Consider the following 18,733-nt stretch of genomic DNA (forward strand, 5'->3'; position numbering starts at 1 on the left):
AGTTGTTGTCACATTAATAATAACCTTACCAGGGTTCACATAACCGGAAGTAGACGTGGAACCTCGGTTGTCCCCATAGAGAATGATAAAGGCTTCTCGTAACTAAAAGGTTATTTCCACCATTTTAATGTTGTCAACTGGGTGGTATTTCCAACTTCATTGGCTGGTCCTTCCTGATGACCATGTTGGAGTCACGTCCAACCGGGTCATCAGGAGGGATCAGCCAAATGTGAAGAAAAACACTGACTACTTCAAAATAGAGATAGCCTCAATAGCGCTGCTCGTGCGATCACAGACGCCATAATGGATAGTACATAGCGATGCACCCTCTAGCATTCTCTATGGTTGTCCCACCGTTCGACTAGGAACTACTGAGCTAAACCTAGGAAAGAACAAGAACTGAGAATATAGGGATTGTCGTTTCAGCAAGCTGTATTTTTCGGATAATATGCATGTCATTTCGCGATTTCTATTATTTGAAAAATGATTGAACACATGCTTCGGTAGAAGATTCTGCGAATGCTGATGATGCAAAGAGAGAGAGTCTGTACCAGCTAGCTCCCTGTCAGATCATTTAGCTTGCTTGTTAACTAGCTTGCCAGATAAACACAACTTTAGTTTCTAGCTACTATTTTAAATTCTTAAAGCTCATTCGCTCAATATGAAGACACATTATGTGGGCTTGTTGACAGTGTAAGCTAGCTTTGCTCAAAGTTTGAGGGTCGGCTTGAGCTAGTTAGTTAACTTGCTGTCACATATCTCTAGCTATCTAACACAGGTATCAGATATAACCTCATCCAGGCAAGTCTTAAGAATATCCAGAAAACATGTCGCCAATTCCTGTCCTACCCCTTGTTATCAATGGGTGCATGTCTGCACTTGGGTCCTTGGCCACATTAAAGCTAATTCCAGCCTTCAAAGACCACTTCATCTCAGCCAGACTCTATGGGATGGATCTCAACAAAACGAACAAGAAGGAAGTGTACGTTTATCAATATAAATTGTTTACCAATGATCTACTCTCCAATAGCCTATGTTAATCTTTTTTTTTTATCTTAATTTTGACTCGTTGTTTGTTGTGGTTTTGTCCTGACTTATTTGAATTTCTCCTCTTTGCAGGCCAGAGTCTCAGGGCGTCATCAGTGGGACCGTGTTCCTCATTATCATGTTCTGCTTCATCCCCGTGCCTTTCCTCAGCTGCTTTGTAGAAGAGCAGTGCACTGGCTTCCCACACAATGAGGTGGGTGAGGGAACTGGGGGAGTTAACCATACTGTACCTATTATTCTGTCTGTTATTTGTTTATTTGTATCCCCATTAGCTGTTGCAATAGACTGTTTGGTTGTTTAGCGATGTGATTGAGAAGCTTAATATCAAAGATGTTTAAAGTTATACCGCACCCTTACTGTACCCGCGTGACCTGTCACTATAAAAGCGGTGTGGCATGACATACTGTCTGTTACTTCACTTGAACCCCACAGAGGTAGAGGAATGACATGAAAGCTTGGCGACCAATTACTCTACTTAGAAAATCAAGGTTACATCCATAACCCAACGTTCTCTTTCGTTTTTGTACCGGGTCGCCAAACGACCTATGGGAGATGCTATTACAAACTCACCTTTTAACTTAGTCCCTGGGATGTCCTTGCATTCACCACAGGATGCAATAGAATATAATTACCCAACAGGGTACCACAGAATTTCAACGGTGGTATACAACTGTATAAGCAAGCTGAAGGTTAGAACTTACAAAATGAGGTTCAAGGTTCACATTATGTTCACTTATCTGGGTTGAGAGAGCGTGCCGTGTCCAAAACTACAGACCCCACTGATGGTGATTCGGTAGTATCTCATGAAAGTCATCGGTGTTGCTCAACTTGCAGCAGCAAAGATAAGAGTCCAGGGAGGCCCTTCTCAATAGGGCCCATGAAGTGGCCATACCCCTGGTGTGCTTCCGCCCCGTCTGTAGTTAGTCTACCTGCTGCAGCGTAACCCAATGTGCTTTGAGACAGCGTGCCTTTGGTGTTCTCCTCATAACACACAAAAAGCTGTTCTGTTTGACAAACAGTTCTTTCTGCAGCAAGATAGGCACTCAATGCCCTAACCGGACAAAGTGTATGCAATTCACGACTCTCCTGTGGAGAGGCGGGTGAAATGTCGCTATGATTAAGGGCTGTTTAGTATGTGATCATGAAAGCACCTTAGGTAAGACTGCTTGATTTGGCCGAAGCACTGCCTTAAATCCATCTTCTGCTAATGTGAGGCATGAAGGATGGGTATAAAGCACATTGTAACGGTAAATGAGTGAATAGGTGTGGAGTCAGGTGCAGAGAGCAAAGGATACGGGAAAACACGCTTTAATGTCCAGAAAATCACAAGAACAAAAATCAGGCGAACAACACGTGTGAAGAAATAAAGGACAGCGAAAAAACCTGAAAATGCAAAACACAAACCACTCTAACACATACAGATGAACAAGCCCGCACAAACAGAAGCGGGCTGAACTAACTTAAATAACCCCACCCTAACAACCAAACAAGAAACGGGTGAAACCAATTAGACAAAACCAAACGAACACAGAACAATGGATCGGTGGTAGCTAGTAGACCGGCGGCGCCGAGCGCCACCCGAACCAGAAGGGGAGTCACCTTCGGTAATATTCGTGACACACATGTAATTCTTTAACATGCTTGGCTGAAACAATAGCCAATAGAAAGGCATTCTTGACTGAGCTCACATAGCTCTAGTGAAAACCGTGGCTCAAATGATGATCTCAGATGTGATTGTAGGACAACATCTAGCTCCCAAATTAAATGTTATTGGTCACGTACACATATTTTTCAGAAGTTATCCCAGGTGCAGCGAAATGCTTATGTTTCTAGCTACAACGGTGCAGTAATACCGAACAATACACACATCCAAAACATAAAAATAAAGGAATTTAGAATTCTCAGAACGAGCAATGACAGTCCAGAATATAAATGTGTATGATGGTGTGTGTATAGACATGGACAGTATATAAATAGAAAAGGTGTTAGTTATAGGATAAGACTTGACTAGAATAGAGAATATAGTGCACTTGGAAAGTATTCAGACCCATTCACTTTTTCAAAATTTTGTTACGTTACAGCCTTATTCTAAAATAGATTAAATATTTTTTTCCCCTCATCAATCTACACACAATACCCCATAATGACTGGGGCAGGTAGCGTTCTCCTGGCATCCGCCAAACCCAGATTCGTCCATCGGACTGCCAGATGGTGAAGCGTGATTCGTCACTCCAAAAAATGCATTTCCACTGCTCCTGAATCCAATGGCTCAGTAGTGAGTGTTGCAACCGGAGGACAGGTGATTTTTACGCGCTTCAGCACTCTGCAGTCCCATTCTGTGAGCTTGTGCAGCCTATCATCTTGATTTATTATTAGCGGCTGAGCCGTTGTTGCTCCTAGACGTATCCACTTCACAATAACAGCACCTATAGTTGACCAGGACAACCCCAGCAGGGCAGAAATTTGACAAACTATCTTATTGAAAAGGCGGCATCCTATGACCATGCCATGTTGAAAGTCACTCTTCAGTAAGGCCGTTCTACTGCAAGTGTTTGTCTATGGAGATCGCATGGCTGTGTGCTCGATTTGATACACCTTTCAGCAACGGGTGTGGCTGAAATAGTTGAATCCACTAATTTGAAGGTGTGTCTACAAACATTTGTATATATAGTGTAAACATGAGTGAAATAAATACAGTATGTGACGTCACGCTGCCTTTTATAGTGACAGGTCATGTGGGTACAGTAAGGTTGTGGTGTGACTTAAAATATCTTTGATATTAAGTAATTTGGCAATCCATTACGAAAACGAAAGAGAACTGACGAGTGTGCCATGGTGCAAAACAGAGGGGTTGGCATAGATCGTTGACAACATGTAAACTATTTAATCTCCAATAATAAATAAATGTGCACAATGAACACTTGTTTTCACTCATACATCAGTACAGTTGTTGTTTAGCTAGCTAGCTCATTTTTGCCATATTATCATAGACATCAGTCAAAACACCTTAAAACAAGAGATGGTATCAAGAACAAGATAAAACTAGCTAAAACAAGCCCACTACGGTACCCACATGGCAGCTTATTGTCATTGTTGCTAGCTATCTGACCATCCAGAATCACAACAACACATGGACTTCTGCCCCATTGAAGCGTGCTAATTGTTTTTAGTGGCGTTGTCAGCTAACCCATCTATAGCAACAGGTACTCTTCTTGCGGACCACACAAAACACGATACACAAAAATCAGAGACTGCAAGACAAAAAATACCAGACAAAGTATATCTCTGGCCTGTTTCAGGATTTGTAGCACACAACATTCGTAATGTGACAGGCTGACATTGCTCAACATTTCTGCCTGCTTGTCCTGTCCTGACCAGTTTGTCCAGCTAATTGGCGCTCTACTCGCCATCTGCTGTATGATCTTCCTGGGTTTCGCTGATGACGTATTGAACCTGCGCTGGAGACACAAGCTCCTGCTGCCCACCATAGCCTCCCTGCCGCTGCTCATGGTCTACTTCACCAACTTCGGCAACACTGTCATTGTGGTGCCCAAGCCCTTCAGGCTCTTACTGGGGATGCACTTGGATCTGGGTGAGTGAATGTCACAATAAAAATGACAGACAGGCAAACACAACGTCATCTGTATCACATATTTTGTTTGGGCACAATGCAAATTTCTCTTGAAGTTCCACTTAGTTTGCACACAGCCACAGGAGAGCTGGATTATAAATATCCATAGTGTTTCTTCAGGCAAAGCTGGTTGAAATTATATAAATTCCAACTACTTTACAAACAGTATATCTGTTTGTTATCTGGTTGTAATGACGTCATTTCAATCAGTTTTACCCACTGGCAGTGTTGTATCAATTTCACTAACATTGTAAGTCATCCTCCGTGCTTTGTTGTACATCTTATGCTGATTGATGTTCTCTCTTCTCTGTAGGTATTCTCTACTATGTCTACATGGGCATGCTGGCAGTTTTCTGTACTAATGCCATCAACATCCTAGCAGGCATCAACGGCATCGAGTCAGGACAGGCACTCTTCATCTCTGGCTCCATCATTGTCTTCAACCTGCTTGAGCTTGGTGGTAAGTGGCGGTTTTCTATCTTTCATCAACATCCCCTGTTCTCAGTGCTTCAATTATGTGTCTACACATCCTACCAAATGTTTTTTTTTAAATCAAGGAACCTTTCCTGGTCTAATATATAGAAATATGGATGTAATTGTGCACACTCTTTGACTTTTGCAGGAGACTACAGAGACGACCACATTTTCTCCCTTTACTTCATGCTCCCGTTCTTCTTCACAACTTTAGCACTTTTCTACCACAACTGGTGAGTTGGAGACGCTGGCCGTGTCTGAAATCTGTCTTGTCGACTACTTACTAAAACGACATACTCTGTACTAACTGTACTACATACTATTTAGAACACACTGTTTGATGTATTCCACATTTTATTGTGTTACAGCCTGAATGCAAATTTGATTAAATACATTTAAAACATCTTACCCATCTACACACAATACCCCATAATGACAAATTGAAAAGATGTTTTAAGAAATGTTAGCAAATTTATTGGAAATGAAATGCAGATATCTCATTTACATAAGTATTCACACCCCTGAGTCAATACATGTTAGAATCACCTTTGGCAGCAATTACAGTTGTGAGCCTTTCTGGTTAAGTCTCTAAGAGCTTTGCACACCTGGATCGTACAATATTTCACATTATTCTTTTTAAAATTCTTTAAGCTGCAAGTTGGCTTTTGATCATTGCTAGACAGCTATTTTTAAGTTTTGCCATAGATTTTCAAGCCGATTTAAGTCAAAACTAACTAGGCCACTCAGGAACATTCAATGTCATCTTCGTAAGAAACTCCAGTGTATATCTGGCCTCATGTTTTAGGTTCTTGCCCTGCTGAAAGGTGAATTTGTCTCCCAGTGTCTGTTGGAAAGCAGACAACCAGGTTTTCCTCTGGGATTTTGCCTCTGCTTAGCTCTATTCCCTTTCTTTTTATCCTAAAATACTCCCTAGTCCTTGCCGATGTCAAGCATACCCATAATGTCACACCCTGACCATAGAGAGCCCCCGGGTTCTCTATGGTGTTCTAGGTCAGAGCGTGACTAGGGGGGTGTTCTAGTTTTCATATTTCTATGTTTGTTTTATTGTATTGTTCCCAATTAGAGGCAGCTAATTGTTGTTGTCTTAAATTACGGATCATACTTAAGTTCTCCATTGTTCCCACCTGGGTTGTGGGATATTGTTTGTGTATGTGCTTGTTGCACCACGTAAGTCACGTTTTTTTTATTTTTTTTTATTGTTTTGTTGGAAGTTTCACTGTGAAATAAGATGTGGAACTCAAATCATGCTGCGCCTTGGTCCATCCATTCTAACAACCGCGACGCATAACATGGGGGGGGGGTCCTATTAAGCTAACATATGGAATTGTTTTAAGATGGTCATACCATGGCTCATTTAGCTATTTGATTTAGAATTGTAGGACCCCTTTAAGTATCAAAACAAATAATTTAAGAACATGTTTTGATAAAATATTGAATTTGGCTTTTACTACTATAGCCCATAGAAACTATGAAACATATTGAATAACACATTCATAAATGGCAAAAAAAGAAAGTCACAAAATAAGTAATTAGGTTTTGAAGTGTCTGTCCTGTATTTAGGAGATATAAGAAAGCTCAGGAAATATTTGTTTTTTTGACACACATTTAACCCCTTATTTTTTGGGGGCACAAAACTACCTTCATATTTCCATTCATGTGTATTAGTTACCTTCAGACGAGTCCACTGAGACTTGTTGGGGTAGTAGCGCAAAACGGAGAACACCATGGTGTTCATGAGTCTCCTCTTTTTGTAGGCCAAACCGTTCGGACGCTACAGACGTTCCCGTGAGAAGAACGATTTTCAGTATCACTAATGGTCTGACAAACACCGCTGTACCTTGGCCCCTTTCCACTGCAGATACGGAAGGCCTACATAGGCAGATGTGGTGGATTGAGACACAGCCCATGCAAAAAAAACATATCTCTAGCTTAAACTGACAGATTTTGATGGGGATTTCTTTATTATGTTAATTAGATTGACACACATTGCCTATTTATTGACCCCATTTATTCACTCAAGACATTTCAGCTTTTCATTTTTTATTAATTTGTAAACATTTTTAAAAACAGTTCAACTTTGACATTATGGGGTATTGTGTGTAGGCCAGTGACACAAAATCTCAATTTAATCCATTTTACATTCAGGCTGTAACACAACAAAATGTGGACAAAAAATAAACTATTTAGAATGGTAGGTATTCAAGACACGGCTATTGTTTATGGTGTTGCTGTTATAAAGCATGTTGTAAATTATTGCCAACATACATGACATGTGTTGCCTTTACTACAGGTACCCTTCATCTGTGTTTGTGGGAGACACCTTTTGCTACTTTGCGGGGATGACCTTTGCAGTGGTAGGAATTCTGGGGCACTTTAGCAAAACCATGCTGCTCTTCTTCATTCCTCAAGTGGTCAACTTTGTCTACTCACTACCCCAGCTATTCCATGTAGTACCCTGTCCCAGGCACCGCCTCCCCAGGTAACACTACAGCTCTTTCTCCCTTACTCCTATGATAGCATTGATATAGTATACATATCGTATAGTACTTTTGATACAATTCCATGATCTTTTTTTTTCAGATGATCACATTTATAAATAAGGGATTCTCATTGTGTGTTTTTTTTTCCTCCTAAATTTGCCTGATGCATGAAGACTGAACCCAAACACAGGAAAACTAGGAATGAGTTGGTCTAAATTCAAAAGGAGGGACCTCTCCAAATTGGGAAATCTTATTTTACAGGTAATCAATATGTACACATGCTGGGGTATGAATTTGACATTTATTTGGTTGTCCAAAAGAGTGGAATCAGAGCAAATGTTTGATTTGGGTCAGGTAGATTGATATGAATGACAGTGTGTTTATCATTTGTGCTGTTGTGTATTTTTCACCCATCAGGTGGCAGAGATGCTGCGGGTGCTGGAAGTGAAGCGTGGACAGGAGGGCGATGATGAATTTGTGGAGTGCAACAACATGACCTTAATAAACCTGGTGCTGAAGATACTGGGACCCACACACGAGAGAGATCTCACCACCATCATGCTACTCATACAGGTATCGACAACGGGTCTAATTTCTGAGTCAAATCAAATTGTATTAGTCACATGCGCCAATACAGGTGTAGACATTACAGTGAAATGCTTACTTACTACCCCCTAACCAACAATGCAGTTTAAAAAAAATAAGAAATAAAAGTAACAAGTAATTAAAGTGAAAAAATAATAGTGAGACTGTATACAGGGGGGTACCGGTACAGAGTGGGGGCACCGGTTAGTTGAGGTAATATGTACATGTAGGTAGAGTTATTAGTGATGTATTAGATGATAACAACAGAGAGTAGCAGCGGCGTAAAAGGGGGGGGGGGGGGGTAATGCAAATAGTCTGGGTAGCCATTTGTTTAGATGTTCAGGAGTCTTATGGGTAGAAGCTGTTTAGAAGCCTCATGTACCTAGCTCCGGTACCACTTGCCGTGCGGTAGCAGAGAGAACAGTCTATGACTAGGGTGGCTGGAGTCTTTGACAATTTTTAGGGCTTTCCTCTGACACCACCTGGTATAGAGGTCCTGGATGGCAGGAAGCTTGGCCCCAGTGATGTACTGGGCCGTACGCACTACCCTTTGTAGTGTCTTGTGGTCGGAGGCCGAGCAGTTGCTATAACAGGCAGTGACAACCTGTCAGGATGCTCTCAATGGTGCAGCTGTAAAACCTTTTGAGGATCTGAGGACCCATGACACATCTTTTCAGTCTCCTGAGGGAGAATAGGTTTTGTCGTGCCCTCTTCACAACTGTCTTGGTGTGCTTGGACCATGTTAGTTTGTTGGTGGAACTTGAAGCTCTCAACCTGCTCCACTTCAGCCCCGTCGATGAGAATGGGGGCGTGCTTGGTCCTCTTTTTCCTTTAGTCCACAATCATATCCTGTGTCTTGATCAGTCATGAGTGAACAGGGAGTACAGGAGGAGACTGAGCACACAAACCTGAGGGGCCCCTGTGTTGAGGATCCATGTGGCGGATGTGTTGTTACCTACCCTTATCACCCGGGGGCAGCCCGTCAGGAAGTCCAGGGTCCAGTTGCAGAGGGAGATGTTTCGTCCCAGGGTCCTTAGCTTATTGATGAGCTCTGAGGGCACGATGGTGTTGAACACTGAGCTGTAGTCAATGAATAAGTTAAGGTACATTTTTATATATATATATATATATATATATATATATATATATATACAAAATTATGTGACCACCCCTTTAAATTCGTGGATTCGGCTATTTCAGCCACGCCCGTTTGCTGACAGGGTGTATAAAATCGAGGACACAGCCATGCAATCTCCAGAGATTGCAGTAAAATGGCCTGACTGAAGAGCTCAGTGACTTTCAATGTTGCACCGTCATAGGATGCCACCTTTCCAACAAGTCAGTTCGTAAAATGTCTGCCCTGCTAGAGCTGCCCCGGTCAATTATAAGTGCTGTTATTGTTAAGTGGAAACGTCTAGGAGCAACAACGGCTCAGCCGGGAAGTGGTCGGCTACACAAGCTCACAGAACGGGACGGGTTCCAAACTGAGTTCACTACCGAGTTAAAACCTGCCCCTGGAAGCAACGTCAGCACAAGAACTGTTCGTTGGGAGCTTCATGAAATGGGTTTCCATGGCCGAGCAGCCGCACACAAGCCTTGGATTACCATGCACAATGCCAATCATCGGCTGGAGTGGTTTAAAGCTCGCCGCCATTGGACTCTGGAGCAGTGGAAACACATTCTCTGGAGTGATGAATCACGCTTCACCATCTGGCAGTCCAAAGGACTAATCTGGGTTTGGCAGATGCCAGGAGAACGCTGCCTGCCCCAATGCATAGTGCCAACTCTAAAGTTTGGTGGAGGAGGAATAATGGTCTGGGGCTGTTTTTAAAGGTTCGGGCTAGGCCCCTTTGTTCCAGAGAAGGGAAATCTTAATGCTACATTATAGATGATTCTTTGCTTCCGACTTTCTGGCAACAGTTTGGTAATGTAGTGTATATGAAGCCCCTTTGTGAGCATTTCTAAGATATCTTTGAATAACCTTTAACGTATAATTCATATTTGTCTCTGTCTCAGGTACTGGGGAGTGTGTTGGCTTTCGGGATCCGCTATCACCTGGTTCGCCTCTTCTACGACGTCTAGAGATGCTACAGATAGAAAGCTGAGAGACTACAGGGAGGGATGTCCAACTATGCTGGACCAACCACGTCTGATACATGATGATGATGATTTTGACTATTGATTCCTTGATTATTGATTCACCTATCCTTCTCTGCTTTAAAATGGGTCTGTTTATAACAAGACTGACAGCTGAGGATGACCTCAGTTCTTCAATGGAAAAAGAACAGGTGAAAAAGCATGCCACTCAAAGGCATCACAATTGATAGAATTGAGGATCTGCTAAATTTACTATTTCAGGATGAGCAATTAAGCACTAAATTAATGGCAATCATACTGTTGTGAAAAGAAAGGCAAGAGGTCCATGTACAGGTCAAAACCCAGTCTATATTGCGGATGGCTACTCTTTGTGACAGACACATTGCATATGGAGGGATTGGGAGGATATTTTTGAGTTATTCTCTGAGGGGTTTAAAGCGTTCTTTAGTCCTAGAGGAGTTGAGGGTGGAGGGAACTCCAGAGCAGTAGTGGTGAGATTACAAGGGCGACATGAAGGTATTATCGATTAGGAGGTGAATTTTTATGAACAAGAAGGACATGGAATGTGAACTTTTCTCAATTTATAATGTATTTGTAAGCTTTGCCTTTGTAATGCTAATTTGTTTTGACACTGGACAAATCTGCTGGTTGTAGGAATGTAAATACAAGTGTAAAAAACTTGAGTGACGTTTTACTCTTGCAATGGAATACTCCAACCAGGAAGTGCTCAGAACAAATAATTTCCTTTCTGAAATGGTTATTTAATAATTTTGAGACACTGAAATAATGCTGAATACAGTCACTACTGCTATTTCTAACCAGAAAGTTTGAAACGTTCCTGTTTTTTGAGGACAATATTTTAGGTGTACAGAACCACCTTACAAGTACATGATTGGCCAAGACAGAACATGGGGCTGACTCAGACAGTACAGTATGAATGAAGACAGTGCAGCAGAGAGGAAGAGGTGAAGAGGTTTTAGTACGGCCAAAATATGTCCACAAACATGGTTTTTATTGCTAATTTGCTACCTGAGGCTTATAGACGGGTATGCTGACATCACTAAAAAGATGCGCACGATTCAATGGAGTAGAAGTCCGTGGCCTTGTTTGAGTGGTAAGCCTGAAGCAACCGACTGCAGATGAAAGTCAAGGAGTGAAGTCGGTGGAGATGCATCTACCACAGCCAAAAGTCATACACTGTGGTTTTCCAACAGCAAGGCTCAGTGCAACATGGTAGTGTTGCTATTGTTTATACAAGTTTTTTTTGTAATGTCTAAATAAACAAGTCTCCAACCCCCATATCACACAGTCATAAACTGTAAATATACAATGCATTGGGAAAGTGTTCAGGCACCTTGACTTTTTCCACATTTTGTTATGTTACGCCTTATTCTAAAATGGATTAAAATGTTTTTCCCCCCTCATCAATCTACACACAATACCCCATAATGACAAAGAAAAAATAATACATTTTTGCACACTTATTTAAAATATATATATATGTAAATAATCACATTTACATAAGTATTCAGATGCTTTACTCAATACTTTGGTGTGATACCTTTGGCAGTGATTACAGCCTCAAGTCTTCTTGGGTATGACGCTTTAGCTCTGTCAGGTTGGATGGGGAGCGTCGCTACAGAACTATTTTCAGGTCTTTCCATGTTCAATCGGGTTCAAGTCCGGGCTCTGGGTGGGCCACTCAAGGACGTTCGGAGACTTGTCCTGAAACCACTTCTGTGTTCTGCGTTTCTCATGGTCTGAGAGTCCTTTAGGTGCCTTTTGGCACTAGTCCTGATTGATGGAGTGCTGCAGAGATGGTTGAAGGCTCTGTCATCTCCACAGATGAACTATTGAGCTCTGTCAGAGGGACCATCGGTTTTGATCATCTCCCTGACAAAATCAAATTTTATTGGTCACATACACATGGTTAGCAGATGATATTGCGAGAGTACCAGAGTCGGCCCTACGCAAAATTCTACTAAGAGGCCCTCCCTACCTGAGCCGTGAGCCATGTAAACAATTTGCCATTGCCACACAGTCACACCTGACACCCCAGTGCTCCCACTACAATCCTCCCTCCTTTAAAACAGTTTGCTCCATCTGTCGGTCTAAGAATAAGTAGACCTATACAGAATGAGTTATAAACAAACAATATTTATTGAATAGAATATTTTCTATACTATCTTAAGATGCCAGCAGCATACCACCCTGCATACCACTGCTGGCTTGCTTCTGAAGCTAAGCAGGATTGGTCCTGGTCAGTCCCTGGATGGGAGACCAGGTGGTGTTGGAGGGCCAGTAAGAGGCACTCTTTCCTCTGGTCTGAATTTTTTTGATCCCAATGCCCCAGGGCAGTGATTGGGGATGCTGTCCTGTTTAGGGTGCAGTCTTTCAGATGGGATGTTAAAACGGGTGTCCTGACTCTCTGAGGTCATTAAAGATCCCATGGCACTTATCGTAGGGGTGTTAACCCCGGTGTTCTGGCTAAATTCCCAACCTGGCCCTCAAACCATCACGGTCACCTAATAATCCTCAGTTTACAATTGGCTCATTCATCCCCCTCCTCTCCTCTCCTGTAACTATTCCCCAGGTCATTGCTGTAAATGAGAACGTGTTCTCAGTCAACTTACCTGGTAAAAAAATAAAGATAAGTGAATATTAACATAAATAAGAAATTGTAGAAAATAATTAAATGTACCACTGAGCTTTGGCTCTGCTGCCTGGTATTGTATAGTCCTCATAATATTAGCTTTGACTATACAATGTAAAGATAAGCTTATAGGCTATGGCCGCAGCTAAATGTCTCAAAATAGTCAAATAAAACCTATATAGCTGTGTGATTAACTTTGGTTCCCTCTACAGCCTGGGCATGTTCAGCATCAGCACGGGCACCAGTCTATCTGGACTGTCTGGAAGAAATTGAGAAAGTATGTCACATAGTTAAGCAGTCATTTACACAAATGCACTTCTGACATACAATCTTAAAATGTTACTATGCGTGTAAACATTTGAATGTTTGAATTATAATCTTATCATCAAAATATTTCTCTTCTGCACTTCTTGAGGTAAAATCATCAATGAGGTCATCATAGGACATGTGTTTCCCCACGTTCCTGTGACATGGAAGACCTCAGGTAGCTTTTGATGAGCTTTCATTTGGAAAAGCTCCTCTCTGCCGATGCTACTGTTTACTGGTAGGTTGACTGCAATTCTTAGGGCCCTCCAAAGGTTAGGATAGAGCTCCTCCAGGTTTTTCTCACAGAGAAAGGTAAGCAGCTCAAAGGCAGTCATCTTATCTGAAGGCAGATCAGGTAAATTCTGAATCTCGTGTGCCAGATCCATTCTACTGATGTCACAGTCATTTCTGAAGGTTAGAGTGTTTTCAACTTCCATGAAGTGAGCCTTTAAAGATTCACTGGACATCTGAAGCAGTGCTGATGTTCAGCAGCACTCCGTATTTGGTTTTCACCTGGTTGAATGTTTCAAATCTCACAACTAAATCTCTCGACTAATGTTAGGTGTACAGTCCAAGATAATGGAGAAACACTTTGAGTCACTATTGCTTCCAGAATCTTGTCACACACAATCAGCTTATTCTGTGCACACTTCCCAAAGTAATGAGCATGTTTCTCACCATCTTTAATTTTGCTGAGATGATTTTCCATAATGGGGTAAAATTTTGCCAGTAATTCAACCACTTTTAGGAAGTTTCCATGATCTGGTTGGAAGAGTTTGTCTGATGAACCCCTGAATGCTAGGTTTCTTTCAGCCAGAGACTGGGTGATACTTATTAAACTTATTAAACATCCCGCCATCTCTTTCTTTCAGCCTCCAAAATTGTCATTTGTATCTGGTCAAGAGCCTGTCCCCGACTTAGGTGCCAATCAAGTTTTCTCCACTTAATCATATTGTTTGTGTCTTCAGGACTACCCTCATGGTGTTTCAGAATGCAGTTGATATTTGACCAGTCATTCACACCTTCCTTTATTATTTTGTGGTCTTTTGTAGAAAAGAGCTTACAGCAAAAACGATACTCAGTGTTGTTTTAGTTTGAGTATGAAAGCCAGCTCCTGGTAATCTTTTCCCCATTTGACACCTGTCTCTGTAATAAGCCTGAAGGAAACCTCTTCTAGACTTGTCTTTCGGTAAACAAAAATCCAGTCCTGGTTTGAATGGACCTCTGCGCACGAACTCAACCCTCATAAAGTCTGTTAAGACTGGGGGCCAATCTGCTGAGTCATTTGGTGGAGCAGCAACTGTTATATTAGGGTCTTATCTACTTGTATCTGATGCTGGCTGTACACCTCTGGTTGTGCTAGTACTGGCTGAGGCTGCCTGTACTTCACCTGGGTCTGTGTTAGTACTTGCTGAAGATGGCTGTATTGATCCTGTGTTAGTATTTGCTGAAGCCAGCTATACTGGGTCTGTGTTGGTACCTGCTGAAACTGCCAGTACTGGGTCTGTGTTAGTATTTGCTGAAGCCGGCTGTACTGGGTTTGTGTTAGTACTAGCTGAGGCTGATTGTGGATTAACTGAGTCTGTTCTTGTACTGGCTGATGATCCAGCATCTCCTCTATTGACAAACTTAAGCATAGCACCTGTAAATTATAGACAACAATACTACAATTCATTTAATCAGCTGCATCAGACCCATTTAAACTGGCTCCACCATATTTCCTTCTATACATTTTCAAATATAAAATACTATTTACACTATGGCTTAGCTGAATACTTGATGGTTATTATTTACTGATAAATGTGCATCCATATTGCCCAGTATGCCCAGCTAATCAACATTTTGAATTCAATGTATAAATCAATAGTCAATGTCAATCCATTGCTTGACAAGATAATCATTGTCATGTTTTAAAATGATGTACGCCTATGAGGAGTGCCATAACGCCCATATATTGTCTGGAATGGTCCACCACAGAGGTTGCTGCTGGAAAGCGTGAGTTTAATTTCGTGCACACGCATATGAATGCATGTTCACGCGCTACACGGTAATCTTTTCCGGAGCTGCAGTTTATAAAACACTGTTATCAAATGTAATAAATAGTTGTATTTCACTCTCACTTTTGTCAGGCACAAAGTCACAGAACACAGCCCTGGAAGTGGCTGGCAAGCAAGACAGACAGACAAGAGATACACTGCAAGCTAGCACATCAACTTAACGTTACTATTATTTGCTGATATCAAACTTGGAGAGGAGAGAACACAAGTTTAACTGATTGCTGTTCCCGCAATTCACTCATGCTTTTTTCTCACTTTTTGTGACCAGAAGGATAGCTCTGCTTCATCCTCTCATCGAAGTTGTAAACATTGACACCTGCTTTGACACGACGGGGAGGTGTATTTTGCGGGGCCCAACGCAACTTGCGTAGTGAGCGTATAGGGCCGCCCGGCTCTGAGTGTAGCAAAATGTAATGCAAGATATGTAAACATTATTAAAGTGACCAATGATTTCAAGTCTGCAGCAGCCTCTCTGTGCTAGTGATGGCTGTTTAACAGTCTGATGGCCTTGAGATAGAAGCTGTTTTTCAGTCTCTCTGTCCCAGCTTTGACGCACCTGTACTGACCTCGCCTTCTGGATGGTAGAGGGGTGAACAGTCGGTCATTGTCCTTGATGATCTTTTTGGCCTTCCTGTGACATCGGGTGCTGTAGGTGTCCTGGAGGGCAGATAGTTTGCCCCTGGTGATGTGTCGTGCAGACCGCACCACCCTCTGGAGAGCCCTGCGTTTGTGGGCGGTGCAGTTGTCGTACCAGGCGGTGATACAGCCCGACAGGATGCTCTTAATTGTGCATTTGTAAAAGTTTGTGAGGGTTTTAGGTGACAAGCCAAATTTCTTCATTCTCCTGAGATTGAGGAGGCGCTGTTGCGCCTTCTTCACCACACTGTCTGTGTGGGTGGACCATTTCAATTTGTCCGTGATGTGTACACAGAGGAACTTAACACTTTCCACCTTCTCCACTGCTGTCCCGTCGATGTGGATAGGGGGGTGGTCCCTCTCCTGTTTCCATGATCATCTCCTGTTAGAGGAAATTATGGTTGAAATGACTAATTATGTATACATTCCAATCAGGACTGACTAGTCCAAATGCTATAATGTATTGTACATATGAATTTTCTCTCCTGCTCCCATTCCCAATTGTATATAATGTAGTCAGGAGTTTAGTAACAATGAAGGTCTGTTCTTTAGTTCATTCATTTGTACAATCTCCAGGTGGCAGGAACGGCCTATCTCCAGACTGTCTAGAATGCTGATTTATACTGACTGACCTTGACTTCAGGTGAGGAGGGAAGGCTCGAGAACTATAGGGCCTCTCTACCGGTGTCATGAAAGAGATAGAACATTTAGAAAACGCTGACGTCATTTTCAGTTTATAACCTGTGGAAAAATGTGTATGTGGCAGTACTCACTTGAATTAAACGCTACTACCTGACTTTTAAGACTGGTCTCGATCTATTTCATGTAAAATAATAAACTTACAACTTATTAAGAAATAGATGGAGTGTGATTTTGGTTTTGGCTACAAAACATACAGGAATTTAGAATTCCTCTATCATCTCCTTTGTTTTGTTGACGTTGAGTGAGAGGTTATTTTTCTGACACCACACTCCGAGAGCACTCACCTCCTCCCTGTAGGCTGTCTTGTCATTGTTTGTAATCAAGCCTACTACTGTTGTGTCGTCTGCAAACTTGATGATTGAGTTGGAGGCGTGCATGGCCTTGCAGTCATGGTTGAACAGGGAGTAGAGGAGGGGGCTGAGCACGCACTCTTGTGGGGCCTCAGTGTTGAGGATCAGCGAAGTGGGGATGTTGTTTCAGGAAGTCCAGGACCCAATTGCACAGGGCGGGGTTGAGACCCCAGCTTAATGATGAGCTTGGAGGGTACTATGGTGTTGAATGCTGAGCTGTAGTCAATGAACAGCATTCTTACATAGGTATTAATTTAGTCCAGATGGGATAGGGCAGTGTGCAGTGTGCAGTGTGATGGTGATTGCATTGTCTGTGGACCTATTGGGATGGTATGTAAATTGAAGTGGGTCTAGGGTGACAGGTAAGGTGGAGGTGATATGATCCTTGACTAGTCTCTCAAAGCACACTCTCAAAGCACATGATGACAGAAGTGAGTGCTCCTGGGCGATAGTAATTCAGTTCAGTTACCTTTGCATTCTTGGGTACAGGAACAATGGTGGCCATCTTGAAGCATGTGGGGACAACCAACTGGGATAGGGAGAGATTGAATATGTCCATAAACCCACCAGCCAGCTGGTCTGTGCATGCTCTGAGGATGCGGCTAGGGATGCCGTCTGGGCCAGCAGCTTTGCGAGGGTTAACACGTTTAAATGTCTTACTCATGTCGGCCACGGAGAAGGAGAGCCCACAGTCCCTGGTACTGCGTCGGTGGCACTGTATTATTCTCAAAGCAGGGCAAATAAGATGTGTAGTTTGTCTGGAAGCAAGAAGTCAGTGTCCGTGATGTGGCTGGTTATCCATTTGTAGTCTGTGATTGCCTGTAGACCCTGCCACATGTGTCTCGTGTCTGAGCCAATTGCGACTCCACTTTGTGTCTATTCTCACATTTTGCTTGTTTGATTGCCATGTGGAGGGAATAACAACACTGTTTGTACTCGGCCATATTCCCAGTTGCCTTTCCATGGTTAAATGTAGTGGTTCGCGCTTTCAGTTTTGCGTGAATGCCGCCATCTATCCACGGTTTCTGGTTAGGGTAGGTTTTAAGAGTCACAGTGGGTACAACATCTCCTATACACTTCCTTATAAACCCATTCACCGAATCAGCGTATACGTCAATATTATTCTCTGAGGCTACCCGGAACATACAGTGCCTTGTGAAAGTATTCGGCCCCCTTGAACTTTGCGACCTTTTGCCACATTTCAGGCTTCAAACATAAAGATATAAAACTGTATTTTTTTGTGAAGAATCAACAACAAGTGGGACACAATCATGAAGTGGAACGACATTTATTGGATATTTCAAACTTTTTTAACAAATCAAATACTGAAAAATTGGGCGTGCAAAATTATTCAGCCCCCTTAAGTTAATACTTTGTAGCGCCACCTTTTGCTGCGATTACAGCTGTAAGTCGCTTGGGGTATGTCTCTATCAGTTTTGCACATCGAGAGACTGAAATTTTTTCCCATTCCTCCTTGCAAAACAGCTCGAACTCAGTGAGGTTGGATGGAAAGCATTTGTGAACAGCAGTTTTCAGTTCTTTCCACAGATTCTTGATTGGATTCAGGTCTGGACTTTGATTTGGCCATTCTAACACCTGGATATGTTTATTTTTGAACCATTCCATTGTAGATGTTGCTTTATGTTTTGGATCATTGTCTTGTTGGAAGACAAATCTCAGGGGTCAGAACAACA

The 18,733-nt window shown here is 42.3% G+C and overlaps 1 protein-coding gene across 1 annotated transcript; it reads left to right on the plus strand.

Annotated features, from left to right (window-relative positions):
• The first annotated feature begins 200 nt into the window (after window positions 1-200).
• On the plus strand, window positions 201-11,639 carry dpagt1 (dolichyl-phosphate (UDP-N-acetylglucosamine) N-acetylglucosaminephosphotransferase 1 (GlcNAc-1-P transferase)). The gene is made up of 9 exons (XM_064980776.1): window positions 201-982; window positions 1,120-1,240; window positions 4,426-4,639; window positions 4,992-5,138; window positions 5,301-5,385; window positions 7,464-7,652; window positions 7,827-7,914; window positions 8,071-8,226; window positions 10,255-11,639. The coding sequence occupies exons 1-9, from the start codon at window positions 828-830 to the stop codon at window positions 10,318-10,320; spliced, it is 1,221 nt and encodes a 406-aa protein (XP_064836848.1). The 5' UTR covers window positions 201-827; the 3' UTR covers window positions 10,321-11,639.
• The last annotated feature ends 7,094 nt before the right edge of the window (window positions 11,640-18,733 follow it).

The sequence above is a fragment of the Oncorhynchus masou genome, chromosome 12, assembly GCF_036934945.1.
Source record: "Oncorhynchus masou masou isolate Uvic2021 chromosome 12, UVic_Omas_1.1, whole genome shotgun sequence".
Lineage (NCBI taxonomy): Eukaryota > Metazoa > Chordata > Actinopteri > Salmoniformes > Salmonidae > Oncorhynchus > Oncorhynchus masou.

What these genes read in the sequence shown, in the direction of transcription:
- dpagt1 (XM_064980776.1), top strand. Translation starts at nt 828, where the DNA reads ATGTCGCCAATTCCTGTCCTACCCCTTGTTATCAATGGGTGCATGTCT. An exon ending in GGGGATGCACTTGGATCTGG is followed by an intron (nt 4,640 to 4,991) that starts GTGAGTGAATGT and finishes TCTTCTCTGTAG; the next exon opens with GTATTCTCTACTATGTCTAC. An exon ending in CCCAGGCACCGCCTCCCCAG is followed by an intron (nt 7,653 to 7,826) that starts GTAACACTACAG and finishes TGATGCATGAAG; the next exon opens with ACTGAACCCAAACACAGGAA.